Below are 16,878 nucleotides of genomic sequence, written 5' to 3' on the forward strand. Positions count from 1 at the left end.
CATATAAGCTTTATCCATATATTTCAGGTCTTTTCTCATTCTTCCCAATCAACCAAAATCATAGTTTCATTTCATATTCCCTTCCTATCCCTACACTTTCTTTTTAATAAATCGTTTTTTCACAATCTTCTCAATATGTATATGAATTTTTGGTCTTCACAATTCGTTCTCGATAGATCAATCGTTTTTTTTTTGCCTTTTTGCAACCTTTCATTGTGTTTGTCTTCATTCCCAAATCTACTCTTCATGATTCTCAATTGTGTGATCCTTATGCGGAAGTATAAACTCTATTTTGACCAAAAATATTTAACAATATTTCCCTGTGTTTAGGGGTTGGAGGTATGATTAGTAGGCTTAATTATAAAGTTCTCGTTCAACAAGAATACTTCATTATGTGATTGTACCAACCACAAATTTTAACAAATATGTGATCCAATTGTTATAATGTAATGGCTACTAATGTGGTTGAAGTTGAAATATTAACAAATTTAATGATACCAATAAATAATTGTCGATGTTTTTCCATTTCTTTTATTCTTATAGACTGGTTATATATATAAAACTTAACAAATTAATTACTGAGATAACTAATTGTGATTAGATATTTATAATTTGATGTAGACACGCAAATAGTTTCGCTCCCAGACGATACTATCGAGGAACAACTTCGAAATTTTTTCTCCGGCGCCGGTGGAGTTCTCTCTCGTCGGCGTCGGGAACTCTCTGCTTCTCGATTCATTTGCAAACTCTTTCGATCCCTTTGTAACCTTTTCATCCTTCTAGCTTCTCTTTTTCAAATTTTTTTTTCTCTTGAACTCTTCTTCTCCATGCATACCTTCTACGGAACTTCAGAGATCCTTGATAGAACATGGTGGTGGTTCCCCGTGAGCCATCTCTTAGATCTGCTCAGGTCGTTGGTACTGAAGTCGGCAATAGAGAAGCCTCTCGAATCCAAATGTTCTCTAGCCTTGAAACTCGAGCTTAGTCTCAAATTCTCATCTAAATCCTTGGAGTTTAGATGCTTCGCGACCCTCGTCGTTCACTGCCCTCACCGGAACTCTCTGACTGCCACGTCGGAACTGGCGATGAAGATGGCGGTGGAAGGGTTATCCCTAAACCTAATCCAGATGTTGCTCTTCTCTTATGGGCTTAGCCCACAATTTGGAAGTCAACTTTTAGGCCCACAAAGTCTCCAGTCTCGGCCCAACTTAAAAAATAAAGTCTCAACCTTTTTACCAGACTGGCCCAGGTTTGTTTCTCCAAAATTTTCTACAAGCCCACTAAAATTGAATTGTCTGCAGTTTGAACGGATTGAAAGTGGACTCTATTCCATCTCTGCTTCGACAAGTTCTTTAATCTGGTTTTGTATCATTCTCAACATTAGCCTGGTTTTAAGCCCTCCTTGGCTTCTCATGTTCACAAATATATTCCGGTCATTGCTCGATGAAATATTTTCTATGAAGGGGGATAAATTTGCATTCTTAACCTCATCTCGATCGAGGTTGATAGTTAGCTCCCGGATTGGAATTCATTTGGTTGTTCTTGTCTCCAAGGCCTTATGGTTTTCATGTTGAATTATTGTTTTAAACCTATCTATCATTCTCTTGCAAATTTGATCTTTGTTATTGTTATTGTATCCAACCAAGAGGTTGAAGACCTTGTAAGCTTTTCTTCCTTTTGGAAATGAATGAAATCAACTATCTTTGCACAAAAAAAAAAGATATTTATAATTTGATGTGTAGATAGATAGATTTGACTTAACTTCTCAAATAAAATATTAACAAAATTCATGAGACTAATATAGATTATTAGTCTTATCCAAATACTGCTTCATCTTGATGATAAAAAGATACTCAAGTAATAGGAATAGTCATAAAATAAATAAATATATATAGTCACATGCCATCATTAATATAGTTATCATCGTAATCGATTAGAGTTGTCACCAATTACTAAATTGGCAAACACACATCCATCTTTGGTTTTCTATGAAGCCTTGAACGTAAAGTACCTACATGGTAAAAAAAATCATTCATTAACAGAGTTCAAATTAACGATTGTAATATATAGATTCACCTCTTTGCTTCTCTTGTTCTTTTTTTTGTCATCTCTTGTTATTTTTCTTCAATATAAAAAATTGTTTCACCTTCCTTTAATCAACATAACGAGTTGAAAAAACAAGAAGAAGAATGTGCGGAAATGGTTGTCTTGAGCTACCCTCCTCGTCGTCATCATCATCATCATCATCACAAATTGTTTTTGTTTGTTTCTTCTGCTTTCTTTCCTTCTTCTTTGCTTTCCGTTTTATTTTCGATATTGGTTGATGCTATTAAACTTTACAGTCATGAAAGAAAGAAAAAAAGATCATCATCGCAAATTGTTTTTGTTTGTTTCTTCTGCTTTTTTTTCTTCTTCTTTGCTTTCCATTTTATTTTTGATATTGGTTAATGCTAATAAATTTTTTGTTTATTTTTTATTTTCCCATGTATACCACTTTTACATATTTTTTTGTTTGACAATAATTAAAAAAATAATGTAAAAGTGGTTTGCAGCTTCTATATATATATATATATATATATATATATATATATATATATATATATATTTAACATGAAGAAACAATTCGAGCGTTATTGAAATTGTAGGATCAATCATACCTTGTAATTGCTAAAACCACAAAATAAGTAGAAAATAATATAGTAAACAATCAGCAAAACTGTTAAACAATATTAGTTTATAGTCAAGGTAGATTCATAGAAAAAACTGTTAAACAATATTAGTTTATAGTCAAGGTAGATTCATAGAAAATAAAACCACAAAATACGTAGCACAGAAAAAAAAAATTAAAAAATCAGCAAAAATATTAAGCAATATTGATTTATAGTCAAGGTAAGTTCATAATAAAATAAAATCACAAAATATGTAGCATGGAAAAACCAAATCAAAGCCGCATGAGAGTAAATTCGTTTGAAACTGAATCCTAATCATGTGTTGAATCCTAATTGTGTGGAAGAAGTTCAGTATTTATTCTTTAATGTTTTGGACAAACTATCATAATTAATTTTCCAAAAGTTTTACAAATTTTATTGGAAAACTTCTACTTAAGAATATCTAGACAATTTTCTATATTTTCGAATATTTCTCTGACTTTTATATATTATTTTACTATTTATAATTTCAAAAATGTTAATCAATGAAATGTCTAACAATGATTGGTGATAATTATAATATCAAAAATATTAACTAATGAGATGGCTATACGCGATTGGTTGTTTAAAATCTAATGTGGACGGCATAAGAGACAAATAGCCTCAACTTTTATATAGTATAGATTTAGATATATGTGGAAGATTAAGAGAGTATATATATTTCTTTTTAATAATAGTTTTTGTGGTTAGTAACGTTGAATTAATGTAATGATTTAGTATCTAAATATTTGATAAATGTGGTAAACTTTTAAAAATGTTGTTCATTTATTGAAACAAAATGTGTGTAAAATAATTCAGAATGTTCCTCACATAAATTTAATGGATTTAATACAATACATTCTATTTGTTATAATTTTTAGAACACATTTTTCAATAACTGATTTATTATTTTAGTTAAAATAATACAACTATTAAATTATTTATATGAATTCTAATGAGGTAAAACAATTTCCTAACTAAACATTACATACAGATCGGATGAATATTTATATACTATTTAAAAACTACATTTGTTTATTTAAAAAACATCAATACAATGTCTCTGAGTGTTTATTTGTTTTTTTATAATTACTTCTGATATGTCAATACTAAGTGGTAACTTCTTCTTTTTTTATGATGTAAGTTAATTGTTTGTTTTTAAAAACTTATACCAAATGGTGTAAATTGTGTTGAGAATGGTATGATGTATAGTTGTTCCCACATTATGTTCATTGTATTATAGTTTCAATATGAGTTGTAAGGTTTTGCCCAAAAAAAAAAAAAAATATGAGTTGTAAGGTGTGTGGATAACACAATTATAAATTATTGTGTAACAAAATAGCCCGAATATATGATTTTACACTCACCGTTAATTGATAATAGTAGTATTTTTTATTAAAGTTGGTGTCATTATTAAATATTATTTAATAAGCACTATATATTGTTTATTAATTTTTACGTCTATGTTTTAGGTTTTCCGAATAATATTATATATTTGTTGATTAATAAATCACAGTAATATAGTTTTTTTGGATTTTTAATTGGAGTATATTTTTTGTTTGTTTAATTTGGATGTGTGTATTAAATTTTCTGATAATTATTATGTGTTGTATATTTATTTGGTATGAGAACTCTAGTTTGTTGTATTATCCGAGATTAACTTGTTTAGCTAGTAGCTAACTATATTAGAAATAAACTTTATTATTTGAATTTTGATAACCAACAATCATACATGAATAATTGTTTCCATCAATTTTTCATAAAAGTTTAAAAGTTTAAGGTTTTGTTTTCTTTCTTCTTACATCATGTAAACAAACTTGACCATTAGTTTGTAGTGGTAGCATTTCTCACATGTGTTATGCATGTTATTTGAGTTACATATGTATGGTGGTATCATTGCCCATAGTGAGATGATATAATCTTCATTCCTTATAATCCTGATTTCATAAAGTGTAGTTTTGATATTTTTCCAGCATTTTTCAACTACAGATTCATTTATCTTCTACAGCAGGTGCTCAATATATGTTTTCTCAATTTCAATCTCTCCACTGCACAAATTTATCTATCCATAGAGATAAAAAGCCTCAATGGTAGGTGATGGTGCATTTACAGCATTTTTGAAAAAATGTAACCCATCAGTTGTATTGTTGTAATAAAAATAATCAAGAACTCTTTGATTGTGCGGTGGGGTTAAAATGGAGTAGGCATTTCACCATTAGATTAATGTAGTTCTCAATAGGAAGCAACACCTTCCTTTGAAGCATACGCAATTCCAATTTTTTGAAAACTTTGACATCATCAGCCGAGATTTACGAATTCCTTGCAAGTGAGTAGGCAATTTGAAACATCAACAAGGGGTTTTTGGCCTACATTCTTTACTATTTTAGAAAGAACATCTCGAGGGAGTGCATCAAGCGGTGTTGAACGTTTCAGTCCAAAAGGTTAGGATTGATGGTGAGTTACTATGGATGCTCTTAGTATCCTATACATTTTGTGTTGTTCATCCATTACGAAAAATAATAGATATTAGAATTTACAATATGAATGGACACTTTGGTAGGTGTACAATTCATATACACAAAATGATGGATGGAAAATAATGATGAGAATGATGTGCATGCCCTGTCACTCGTACGTAAAAGCCTTGAGTGTGGTAAATGTTAGGTTTCCCTTATTTATTTATAAGAGCATTAAATTGTAATGATGTCTAACATGTAATGGTGATTGATTAGTATTGTTTAGATAACACTTTTTTTTTAATGGTCGGTAATTTAAGTAGTGGCGAAACCGCACGGTGCGATGTTGTTTCAATTGTAACAAAAATATCTACATAATATATATGTGTATGTATATATTTTCGTTACTATTTGAACCGCACTACACTTGATCCGCAGTTGAACCGTTCATCTTCATTCGAAGCCTAGTTTATAGGTGTATTTATATATACATTTTGTTTGGTATATTAGTAAGTGTACATATATATATTAAGTATTTATTTTTGTGATTGTTATTCTTTTTTGTTTTTATGTTTTTTTCATTTGTGTCTTATGCCTATCATATGGCTTAATATTGCCGAGTAAAGCTTTTCATTTTTGTATTAATGTATGGTTTGCTTTTGTTGTAATCCTAATTGTTTAACTTTTACAAACTTGTGATCAGCTATAAATAAAGTTTAATTATATGTTTCTCAGTTTTTTTTATAGTTGTTTTGTTATTTTCTAAAATGTTATGGTAAGAAATATCATTTTGCTTTCCAAAAAATAAAATAGAAGAAATGTAAGAAATTGTGTTTTTCCGTTGCATTTGTTTTATACAGAGTTGTAAAGGACTATAGAAGAGCATCATTTTATCTTAGTAATGCATATTTTTATAAATTTGATTTTGTCTTTAACATTTGCTTTGTTGTCCTCTTTTGTTATTTTGGAAAATTGTATTTAAAAGTAAATTTTGTTTTGCAAATGATTGCTACTTAATTTGTTCATATTTTGATTTCTCACCCCATATATAATGTTTGATTAATGGATGTTTAACAATATTACCAATACGTTGAAACTACTATATGCACAGATATATAATAGAAGAGTTGGATTTTATTTAAATTAAAACAGTAAAAAAGGAAAAACATGAAAGTAAAAGAAATGACAAAAATTATTTTACTTTGAGGTTTGATGATAGTTCACCGCCTCAAACATTATCGGTGAAATTTTTAAAATCGGTTCCAACTCTCTAATGTGTTTAAGTTATATAATAAGATAATCTTAACCATTTGTTTGTAGATAAAACACGTTTCACATGTATTGTCCAAATCTATTGGATGACACACGCTTGGGGATTTCATGTTGCAAACTTATATCATATAACAATTCTTTCTTGCCATGTAAACTAAGCTCGACCATTAGCTTGTAGTGGTAGCATTTTTCACATGTGTTTTGCATTTCATTTAAGTTACACATGTATAGTGGGATCATTTTCTATAGTGAGGCAATATTTTCTTTCTTTCTCATAATCCCGATTTGACGAAGTGCAGTTTTGATATATTTCCTACATTCTTCAACTACAGCTTCATTTGTCTTCCTCAGCAGGTGGTCAATATATTTTTTCCTGATCTCAAACTCTCCAGTGCACAAATTTATCAACTCATAGAGATAAACAACCTCATTGATAGGTGATGGTGCATTTGCAGCATTTTTCAAAAAATGTAACCCATCAATTATATTGTTGTAATAAAAATAATCAAGAACTTATACGTATTGTTCGGTGGGGTCAGCATGGAGTAGGCATTTTACCATTAGATCAGTGTAGTTTCCAACATCAAGCAACGACTTCCTTTGAGGCATACGCCATTCTAATTTTTTGAAAACTTGGAAATCATTCGCTGAGTTTACGAGGTCCTTACAAGTAAGTAGACAATTTGTAACATCGGCACGAGAGTTTTGGCCTACGTTCCCAATTATTTTAGAAAGAACATATTTAGGAAGAGCATCAAGCGGTGTTGAACTTTTTGGTCTAAAAGGTTTGGATTGATGATGAGTTAATGTGGATGCTCTTAGTTTCCCATAATTTGGTTGGGGCCATAATTTGAAAATAATTTGGTTTATGAATTAGGGTCACTTAGGTTCGATCCTTCGATTGAAAGAATTTTCCCAACTACATTTGTATTAAGTTTGGAATTTGTTATTAAACAAGAATAGTAAATATGTAAGCTTAATTTAAAACGATATTGTTACTGTTATATTTATAATTTTAAGGTGAGACTAATGTTAGTATTTTGATATTATTAAATAGAAAATCATATGTTTAGTAAATATTTACTAGGCAATGCAAGATTTGTGTAGGGAAAACAAACCAAGTGAGCGTAATTGTAAACTCTGAATTTCTCCTTTTCTATCTTTAGCCATAATTCATATTCCACAATTATTTTGATATCAATGTTGAATTTGATGACAAAAGGATGGTCCGTGATTTTGGTATGTTTGGTGCATGGCCTAACTTCGAACCCTTGAATTTGTAATATCATTCCTTCTTGGAAAATACCATTAATATTTTGAGAAAGTGATGTAGGTATGAAACAACAAATTAAGGAATTTTGTTTAGAACGATGAGAAGTTAGATATATGATGAGTATGGATATGAGATTTCCGTTAGAAAAATAAATTGATATGCTAGTCAATGTACAATGATACCTTTGTTGTTTATTTCAAGTTCGCAGATTCCGCTATCTAGTGTTGCGAAATCGGTTTCATTGTGATTGTATTATGCGGTCCGCTGATCAATAAAATCGCCTCACTGCGGGAACTAGTTTGGATTACGGAAAGAGATATCATATCTCGTCTTCACTCGTTTTCGAAAAACGTCTTTCTAAATAGTTTTTATAAAGTTCTTTCTTTCTATTTCTAAATTAGGATTTCGCGTTCCGACAAACTTCTCATCAAGCAGGAGGAGTGAATTTCCAAAGAATACATGACGGTTGTTGGCGGTACTGAAATAACTTCCAACATCCTAACAATGCAACCCAACATGTTGGGTGTGAGTTCCAAGTTGTAAATCGTCAAATGCAACATAGGTAACTAGATTTAGATTGGGGAAAATGTCGTTTAACTGCCGAACTTTACCAAAAACGCCATTTTATACACCAACTTCGTATAAGGTCGTTTTAAACCTTAACTTTGCGTTGACTTTCATATAAAGCTTGATAATTTTGTTGACCAGACCTAAATATACTCGTCGTTAAATCTGATATCAGACCCATTAACAGCCGTTTAGACCCGTAAACATCTCTCTGTTAGTGACCAAAACTGCATCGTTTTCGACTTAATCGAAACCCCAAATCCAATAAAATCGCTAAAATCAATTTTTGATCCTAATTCTCTGAATCTTCTTCTTCTTTATCATTTCTAAACGCGATTGGAACTCCAATTCTTCTTCATACCCGAATTCTCCATCTTGAGCGACAACAATGAGTTATATTTCTGGGAATTCGTATCCTCGTATTCAAGACGGAGGTCGTTGGGAACGTGGGTTTCCTTCAAAGTGTGAATGTGGATTAGACGTCGTAATCTATACCTCGGCATCGAAGACTAACCCTGGAAGACCATTCTTCCGCTGTCCAACGAAACAAGATGTAAGTAGATTTGAAATTAAGTTTGGTCTTTTTTGGTTTCATCTTAAAATTTTCGATTGATAATGTAGGACCATTTGTTTAAATGGGTCGAAGATGGTGTGTATGAAAAGGTTGCAGACGCTTTACCAAAATTCTCCATCATTGACAGTGAGATAAACAATGCTAAATCTGAGGTTACAATCGAGATTGAAGTGTTAAAGGCTATGGTCGAAGAACTCAAGGAAGAAGGAATGTGGACCAAAAGGGAAATCAAGAAATGGAAATGGATGAGCACATTGTCTTTGGTGTGTCTTGGTTTTATTGTCATGGTTCTTGTTCTTGGCATCTTAATGTTCGGTAATATCAAAAAAGAGAAACTTGTTCTTGGTTACTAGCGTGCATTAGCTGGTCTTTGTTTGTTGTGTCTTTGATGTTTGTCTTAGTGTTATGTCTTTTCTTTTGATGTTTGTCTTAGTGTTGTGTCTTGTTTTGATGTTTGTCTTAGTGTTATGTCTTGTTTTATGAAGTATCTTGTAATGAAACGGTAATGAAAACAAAGATTTATCGTTATAGCAAAATCTAAGACACATGTTAGATAGCTAAACAACAAAACATGTCTTACAACAAAAAGCAAACAACAAACATTCATTGGTCCAAGTCAAAGCTTGAAAAACCGAAAACAAGAGAGAAAGATAATAACAAAAAACCGGAGAGTCTTACGAACTTCGCCTTGAACATTTAAACCATGATCCCCATCCAGCAAGTCCTTGTGATTGTGGTTGAGTTTGTGCTGCCGATGATTGTGGTTGAGGATGTGCTTGTGGTTGTGATTGTGATCGAACATGAGCTCTTGATGATGCTCTTTGTCTTTGTGATCCTTGAGCTCTTGCACCTTGTGATCCTTGTGCTTGTTGCGGTTGTGATCCTTGTGATCCTTATGCTTGTTGCAGTTGTGATCCTTGTGATCCTTGTACTTGTTGCGGTTGTGATCCTTGTGATCCTTGTACGTATTGCGGTTGTGATCCTTGAGGTTCCTAATTTAGTGGTATGTTGATGAGAATCAGAAACAGTAGTGATTTAATGATTCAATGAGTTTTTTTAAAAGAAGTCTAAACCTGATTTATCCTTGGTCTACCTCTTGGTCTCGATGGTGACAGCAGAACAGTAGGATTATTACACCTTTTTTTGTTGTGTCCTTCTTGATGGCAGTTAGAACAGGTCATTATTTTCCTTGCCCGTGACATCTTGGTCTGATTTGCAGAAGAGGCAGTTTCATTTCTTCCTTTCCTCCTAGGATAGTTACTTGGCCTTCCGGAATTGCCTCTTCTCCAAGGTGGGCAACACATGCAGCATATTCAATCTAGGCCACAATGGCATCCCTTGGACATGCATAATACCATCCTTGTACGTTTCTAGCCACTTTCTCTTTATGTAATAGTCACTTACATAATCTTCAACCTTTTGTCTTCTTCCTATTATCACAGATGCTGCGTGTATACATGGGATCCCAACCATTTCCCACTTCCTGCAACCACAAGTTTTAAGGTCCATATCTACAAAGTACCCAACATTATTCACAAATATCTCATGCAAATTGTTTCTGGCCAAATGTCTCTCGCACCATGAAGCCCCATCAACCATTTTCTCTTTCTCATCATGAGCTCTCTTAGTGAACCTTGTCTTCAACTTGTCAACTATGAGATACCTCTTTGTAGTTCTAACCATGCATTGCCTCCTAATGTCCTCTAGCATATCAACCAATGGTTTTCTTCTTGCTTGTCTAATAGTCCTATTGAAAGACTCACTCAGATTGTTGAGGTTATCATTGCAACATGTTCCGATTCTAAAGAAGGCTCTAGACCAAGTCAACAGACTAGTAAGTTGTAGGGAATCATAAGCATGTGGATTGTACGCCTTGAGCTCAGCCATATGATTATTGAACTCTTCTATGGTGTAGCTCCGGGCTATCTTCCAAAAAAGGCGTTGTAGCTCTAGATCATGGCTGTCTCTCTTCCAATTATCCATTATGTGTTTACAACATTGACGATGCTCAGCTTGTGGCAGTATGGTGTGGATTGCTTTGATAAGACCCTGCAACCAAAACATAAAAACATATGTATGAGACATTTATTTCACAACAAAATATAACTATAAGATTCTATAATGATACTGATTGTTTGTCTGAAATGATAGCTAGATGAGTCATTTCAATAAGCCCCAAACTTCCAGCGAGTTTTCTCAAAAACCAGTCCCAGTTATCATCATTTTCTATCTCTACAACTGCCCACGCTAGAAGATGACCCTTAATGTCCCATTTAAGAAAAGCTCCATCTATGCCTATGACTGGTCTACAATTTTGTTTCCAAGTCTCCTTTTGAGATTTAAAACAAATATAGCATCGAAAAAACCTCTGTTTGCTCCCAATCAATGGCCCTGGTACTGTCTCGATATCAAACTCAGTACCTGGATTCCGGTTTATAACCTCTGCTTGATAATACCAAATTCTTGCAAAGTGGGTTTCATGACTAGCACTTCTTGCTTTCATAACCTTGGTCTTCGCTTTAGCACACTGGTTTGGAGTTACTTCCAACTTGTACTCTCTCTTTATCTCAGCCACCATCTCGTGTTTTGTCAGCTTTGGATTCAATCTCACCCTTTCCTCAAACAAGGCAGCAATCGAAGACCGCTTCAGCATCTTAAAATACCCTGACCTCACACATGAATGCTCATTGACATAAACTTTTATTTGCATCTTATGTTTTTTCTTCTCATAAGAACAATAAATTCTCCACGGACATTTAACACCATCTTCATCAATATAACTTCACTTAGCTGCAATGATCATAGATGCTGACCTATAAAGCTTTATGCCATACCTTGTCTTCAAAGAGTACATCAATAATGCACGCTTGAAGAGTCATTCGGAGAGTTGTAGGTTTTCTCTAATGCTAGCAAACCCTCTGGCTCGTTTTCATCTCTACGAGTTGTCTCTTCTTCTCCTCTAACTTCATCTTCGTCATCAGATGACAACGGATCAGGAATCCTGTCTTCATCCCATATATCATCACCGCTGTCGTGGTCAGAACCGTCTTCATCAACTCTAAAAGCCTCATGAAAATCTTCTTCAATGTTAAGGTTTGCATCTTCTTCAAAAGCATCGTTAGCATCTTCTCCATCAGCATCGTTAGCATCTTCTCCATCAGCATCGTTAGCATCGTTAGCATCTTCCTCCACAGCATCGTTATCTCCACCACGTATTGCATCGTCAACACCATTGCAGTCATCATCACCATATACGGCACAGTCATCTTCGATATCTTGAGCAACTTCCAATTCAGGCTTTTCCTCATATTTTTCAACGACTCTTCTTCGTTTTCGACTCTGTCTAGAGACTCGACCTCCAAGAACATTGGGTTGAGCTAAACCTCCATCTTCTACAGACAGTGAGGCTACTACACTTCCATCTACCGCCGGTGGACCTCCAATTTCACATCTCGCTGGATCTTCAACTTCAGCTGCCGAATTAGAGACTCACATTGTTGTCCCAATCCTAGATACAACGCCTTTGTTTCGAACCAAAGGCATTTGTGAAAGATTTGTAATTACCAATTCGATTTAGGTTTCTGGGAATTAGGGATATCAAGTTTGAGAATTGGGGATTTTTTGTCGACTAATTTGAGTATAAGTGCCGATTAAGTCGAAAACGACGCAGTTTTGTCACTAACAAAGAGATGTTAACGGATCTAAACGGCTGTTAATGGGTCCGTTATCGGATTTAACGACGAGTATATTTAGGCCCGGTCAACAAAATTATGAAAGTCAACGCAAAGTTAATGTTTAAAACGATCTTATACGAAGTTGGTGTATAAAATGGCATTTTGGTAAAGTTCGGCAATTAAACGACATTTTCCCCGATTTAGATTAGAGGCATTCATGAGAAACATTGTGCTTTTAAGTGATATAGAGGAAAATGTTTGTTTGAGTATTTGTTACTAAAAGTATTTACAGGATAGAAAATAACGTATATATAGATGTTTTGGTTTTTCTTGAGAGATTTAAAGACCACTTTAGTCTAGTAAACAACATTACAATCAACGTAGTCTGTTGTAGTAGAGAGTTTGCCTTCTTTCATATATATATGATTGTCCATATTTCTAAATTTTCAATTCGTTTGAGAAAAAAAAAAATACAATTAACCAAAAAAAGAAAAACTGATTATATGAAGAAAAAGAACAAAAAAAAAAGGATGAAAACAAAGAGAATCCAGAAAAAGAAAGTGAAGTTATTATAATTTTACACTGAACCAAGAACAAAAGCATCACTGTCTTCTTTACTTTTCTTTCTCTGCCTTTGCAATGAAAAATTCCTTTAGACATTATATGATGATACGTCCACTCTCACCCTGACTCAGGCTCAACCTCAGTTTTGATCTAAAACCCTACACACGTCTCTTCGTCTCTTCGGAAACTTGAATCTGTAACTAATCTTTGCCATTTACTCATAATCTCCATTTTCTGATTACCCATTTCCTCTCAGTCCTACACAACATAACATCCATAAGGCCACCATTACAGTCCAAACAACAAACAATAAGAATCTTATTAAGGCTTGTGATATTATCAGTCTCACTAAATATTCGAGAACACACCGGAAACCCCAAAAGATACAAACGAGTAAGTGGTTAGCTACTTTTACCTGACAAATCATACCCAGTACCGCCCCATTCAGAAGGTCGGGCATGTGTCATGTGCATGCCCTGAGGTGGTTTCATCATGAAATGAGCTCCACCACCCAATGCACTACTAGTAATAGTATGATGCTCATCGTTTGGATTTCTTCCGGAAGATTCCATATCGGGATGGTAGCCCAACAAAGATTCTGTACCAGAAGGAGAAGGTAACATGTTTCTACTTCCCGAAGCATCATCTCCTTTCGCACCATTTCTTCCATCCTTCTTTTTCTCTAGCTGAAACGTGCCAAGAACCACCTGTACGGGAAACCAAAGCCAAGAGCAGAGAGACTATCCCTATCAAACTTGGCAAATAATCAAGGAATTCCATTTTCTAGATTTAGGTGAGTTTGTGCACACATGTAAATTAAACTATAAGACAAGAGGAAAGATACCTGGACTGGACCAGCAGCCTTTAGGAGTCCCCCAACTCCTCCACCAAAGATCTGACCATCTGAATTAGATAAACAAACGCTAAGGCCACCAGTTTTACCCCCGTGCTCGCACCGAATATAGATCCACTCAGTAAGATAATTTCATACTGACCCTGAATAAAAGTTCGTAATTCTGAAGCAAGTTGATGATCGTATGCAATTATCAAGCATGTATGTCAGAAGTCAATAAAATTCTTTAGCTGTAACCGAAGTTTAATTGTAACAAACAGTTCCCAAAAGAAACCAATTTCTTTAACAGAGAATCAATTCAAGAAAGCCATTTTTTACAAAGTCAGTTCAAGAACTAGTTTAGAGGGACTAGATAGTAACAAGAGAATCTCATAAGATACACTGGTTCCTGATGCAAGGTGAGACAAGGATGCATTAGAGATGGAGCCAGATGCAGAAAGAACACATAACTGATGCTTGCTTTGCTGAGTGAAAAGAACAATCTTCTCCGCCACATCCTATCAAATTAATCCGCAAAACACATAAGAAGACAACAAAATCAAATGCATTATGAATACATTCACAGTTTTAACCAAATCATAATCTCAAAAGAAGGCCTTTAGAATAGTATGAAAGAAAAATACTCACCTCACCAGGAGTTATATTAACAATGTGTGGAGTAAAACATTGCCCAGTTTTCCTTGGAAAAAAAAAATGTTTATGTGAAGCTCACAAAATGACAACAGCAAGACGAGTACAATGTTGATCAGTTGATCTTATAACCTAATTGAATCTTTAACATGAACTCAGCTGCCACAAGTTTTACAAAACAAATCAATCAGCACTAGAAACAAGAATCTACGCATTCTTCAATGTGTTCAAAACAAAGTTTCTACTCCAATACATTACGCATTTGTAAGCACAGATAATGTCTATAGAAACTCAAATACTATGAAAGTTACATAGAAAGACCAAAGATTGAAACTTAACACAATTCACATAGAACTCAAACAGCAAGAAAGAGTACAATGGTGATCAAATGAGCTTTAACATGAACTCAGCTGCCACAAGTTTTAACAAACCAAATCAATCAGCAAAATGAAGCAACACTAGACACACGAATCTACGCATTCTTCAATGTGTTTAAAACAAACTTTCTACTCAAATTACACATTTATAAACACATATGAGTGTCTCTAGAAACTCAAATACTATGAAAGTTACATAGAAAGATCAAAGATTGAAACTTTAATACAATTCACATAGAACTCAAACAATTTACGATTCACATAGTTTATTAATTGAATCTAGAACATGAATTCATTAAACTATTGGTACTACTGCCACAAGTTTTAAACAAAACAAAGACCATAAATCAGCAAAATGAAGCAATACTAGAAACATTCTTCAATGTGTTCAAAACAAAGTTTCTGCTCCAATAGATTACACATTTGTAAGCACAAAGAGTGTCTATAGAAACTCAAATACTATGAAAGTTACATCAAAAGATCAAAGATTGAAATTCATTTTTTTTTTCTGATCTCTTTTTGTTTCTCGATTTATTTTAAGGATTTGGAAATAAATTTAGTGTTATGATTTGAGCAATGTTCACGAAAGCGCGACGCTGAATCGGATCGTAGGCGATTTTAGGCGGTTAAGCCGTTTATAATACATTGGAGCCATTCTTCCCATCTACTCGACCCCCTGCTCGAGTAACAGCATCTAAGCCACTCGATGACTCCACTCGACCCGCTGGTCGAGTATCACTATGCCACGCCACCTGACCACCACTCGGCCATTCACTCTACCACGTTACTCGACCCCTTGACCGAGTATATCCTTCACCAATCATCACCATCACTCGATCAAGCACTAGACCACATCTTCAGAGTTGACTCAAATCCGCACTTAACCAGACAAGCTGAGAACAAGGAAGAGAAGTGGAGAAGAAGAAGTGTATGGAAACGGCCTGGAGCTCCATCAGATCAAAAAGCCCATCTCGGTCCATTATCACTCTATGGGCCGAGCGATTAGGTTACTAGCCCGTCTACTATCATTTTATTTTGTTTTGTATAAATAGGTGTCCGAGGGTTTTGTCCTGGTACATCTAGTCGACATTGAGTTTTTGCTTCAGTTTTATTTTCTGTTTTACTCTGGCTGCGCCGCTTTTGCTTCTGCAACCTGTAATTCGAGATTTTTCCAAGTTATTCAGATTTCGCATTTGATTTCATCTATCATCTTGTTTCTCTACTCTTTATCTCTTTACTTATGCAATATCATCATTTATCTGCGTTTATGTCTTTGAGCATGTTGTCTGAGTAGTGACATAAAGTTCTTAAGGATGGGATAGAATAGTTGTGGAATCCTTAGTCTGTAGAATGGTTAAGTTTTAGAATTGATTGAATCCCTTCACGACTAGTTGTGTTTACTGCTTATTTCTTTCTAATCAACTGAAATTCCATCTAAAGCATTCCCGCACCCAGAAGGTGTTTGATGGAATGCTTGATCCACTAGTTCATGAGATATTCGTCTTTATCCCAAGGGATTGGCCGTATAGAGCGTTTATTGACTTTATCAGTCTGTTCTTATTGCCTGCATAGTTAGATTCCGTTAATGGGAATTAGTTTGGGCTAGCTTTGCTTGAGGATTTCTATCACGGGATTGAATTGATTTGTTGTTGAACATGTTGTCTAGGGATAGCTTGATTGCGCTTGTTAACTGATATAACCCGATTTTCACTGATTTTATCTATGTTTTAGGTATAGGATTTTGAGTCTTTATGTTATTTCTCGACACCAGTTTCGGCCCAGCAAAAGTCCTAGACGCTTTCGAGTTTACAGAAGAGGAAATTTACCCCAGAAGACTTCCCTATTTGCATTATTAGTCCCTGGACGTTTTTAGGGTCTATATATATTGTTTCTAGCCCTAGTTTTCATTATCAAGTCTTTCATCCAGTTTTCATTATCAAGTTTTCTACAA

At 34.1% G+C, this 16,878-nt stretch overlaps 2 protein-coding genes and 2 pseudogenes across 4 annotated transcripts; 2 read left to right on the plus strand and 2 right to left on the minus strand.

The window, feature by feature from the left end:
• Positions 1-868: 868 nt before the first annotated feature.
• AT5G28560 (uncharacterized protein) lies at positions 869-1,153 on the plus strand (the record flags this gene model as incomplete). Its single annotated transcript, NM_122739.1, has 2 exons — positions 869-925; positions 1,019-1,153. The coding sequence occupies 2 exons, from the start codon at positions 869-871 to the stop codon at positions 1,151-1,153; spliced, it is 192 nt and encodes a 63-aa protein (NP_198208.1).
• Positions 1,154-8,643: 7,490 nt separating this feature from the next.
• On the plus strand, positions 8,644-9,182 carry AT5G28570 (annotated as a pseudogene; the record flags this gene model as incomplete). Its single annotated transcript has 2 exons — positions 8,644-8,808; positions 8,877-9,182.
• A 335-nt stretch (positions 9,183-9,517) lies between these two features.
• AT5G28580 lies at positions 9,518-12,166 on the minus strand (annotated as a pseudogene; the record flags this gene model as incomplete). Its single annotated transcript has 1 exon — positions 9,518-12,166.
• Positions 12,167-13,468: 1,302 nt separating this feature from the next.
• On the minus strand, positions 13,469-15,582 carry AT5G28590 (DNA-binding family protein; the record flags this gene model as incomplete). The annotated part of the gene is made up of 5 exons (NM_122742.1): positions 13,469-13,774; positions 13,912-14,016; positions 14,301-14,417; positions 14,548-14,599; positions 15,512-15,582. The coding sequence occupies 5 exons, from the start codon at positions 15,580-15,582 to the stop codon at positions 13,469-13,471; spliced, it is 651 nt and encodes a 216-aa protein (NP_198211.1).
• Between the last annotated feature and the right edge of the window lie 1,296 nt (positions 15,583-16,878).

Source organism: Arabidopsis thaliana, chromosome 5 (genome assembly GCF_000001735.4).
Source record: "Arabidopsis thaliana chromosome 5, partial sequence".
Classification (NCBI taxonomy): domain Eukaryota; kingdom Viridiplantae; phylum Streptophyta; class Magnoliopsida; order Brassicales; family Brassicaceae; genus Arabidopsis; species Arabidopsis thaliana.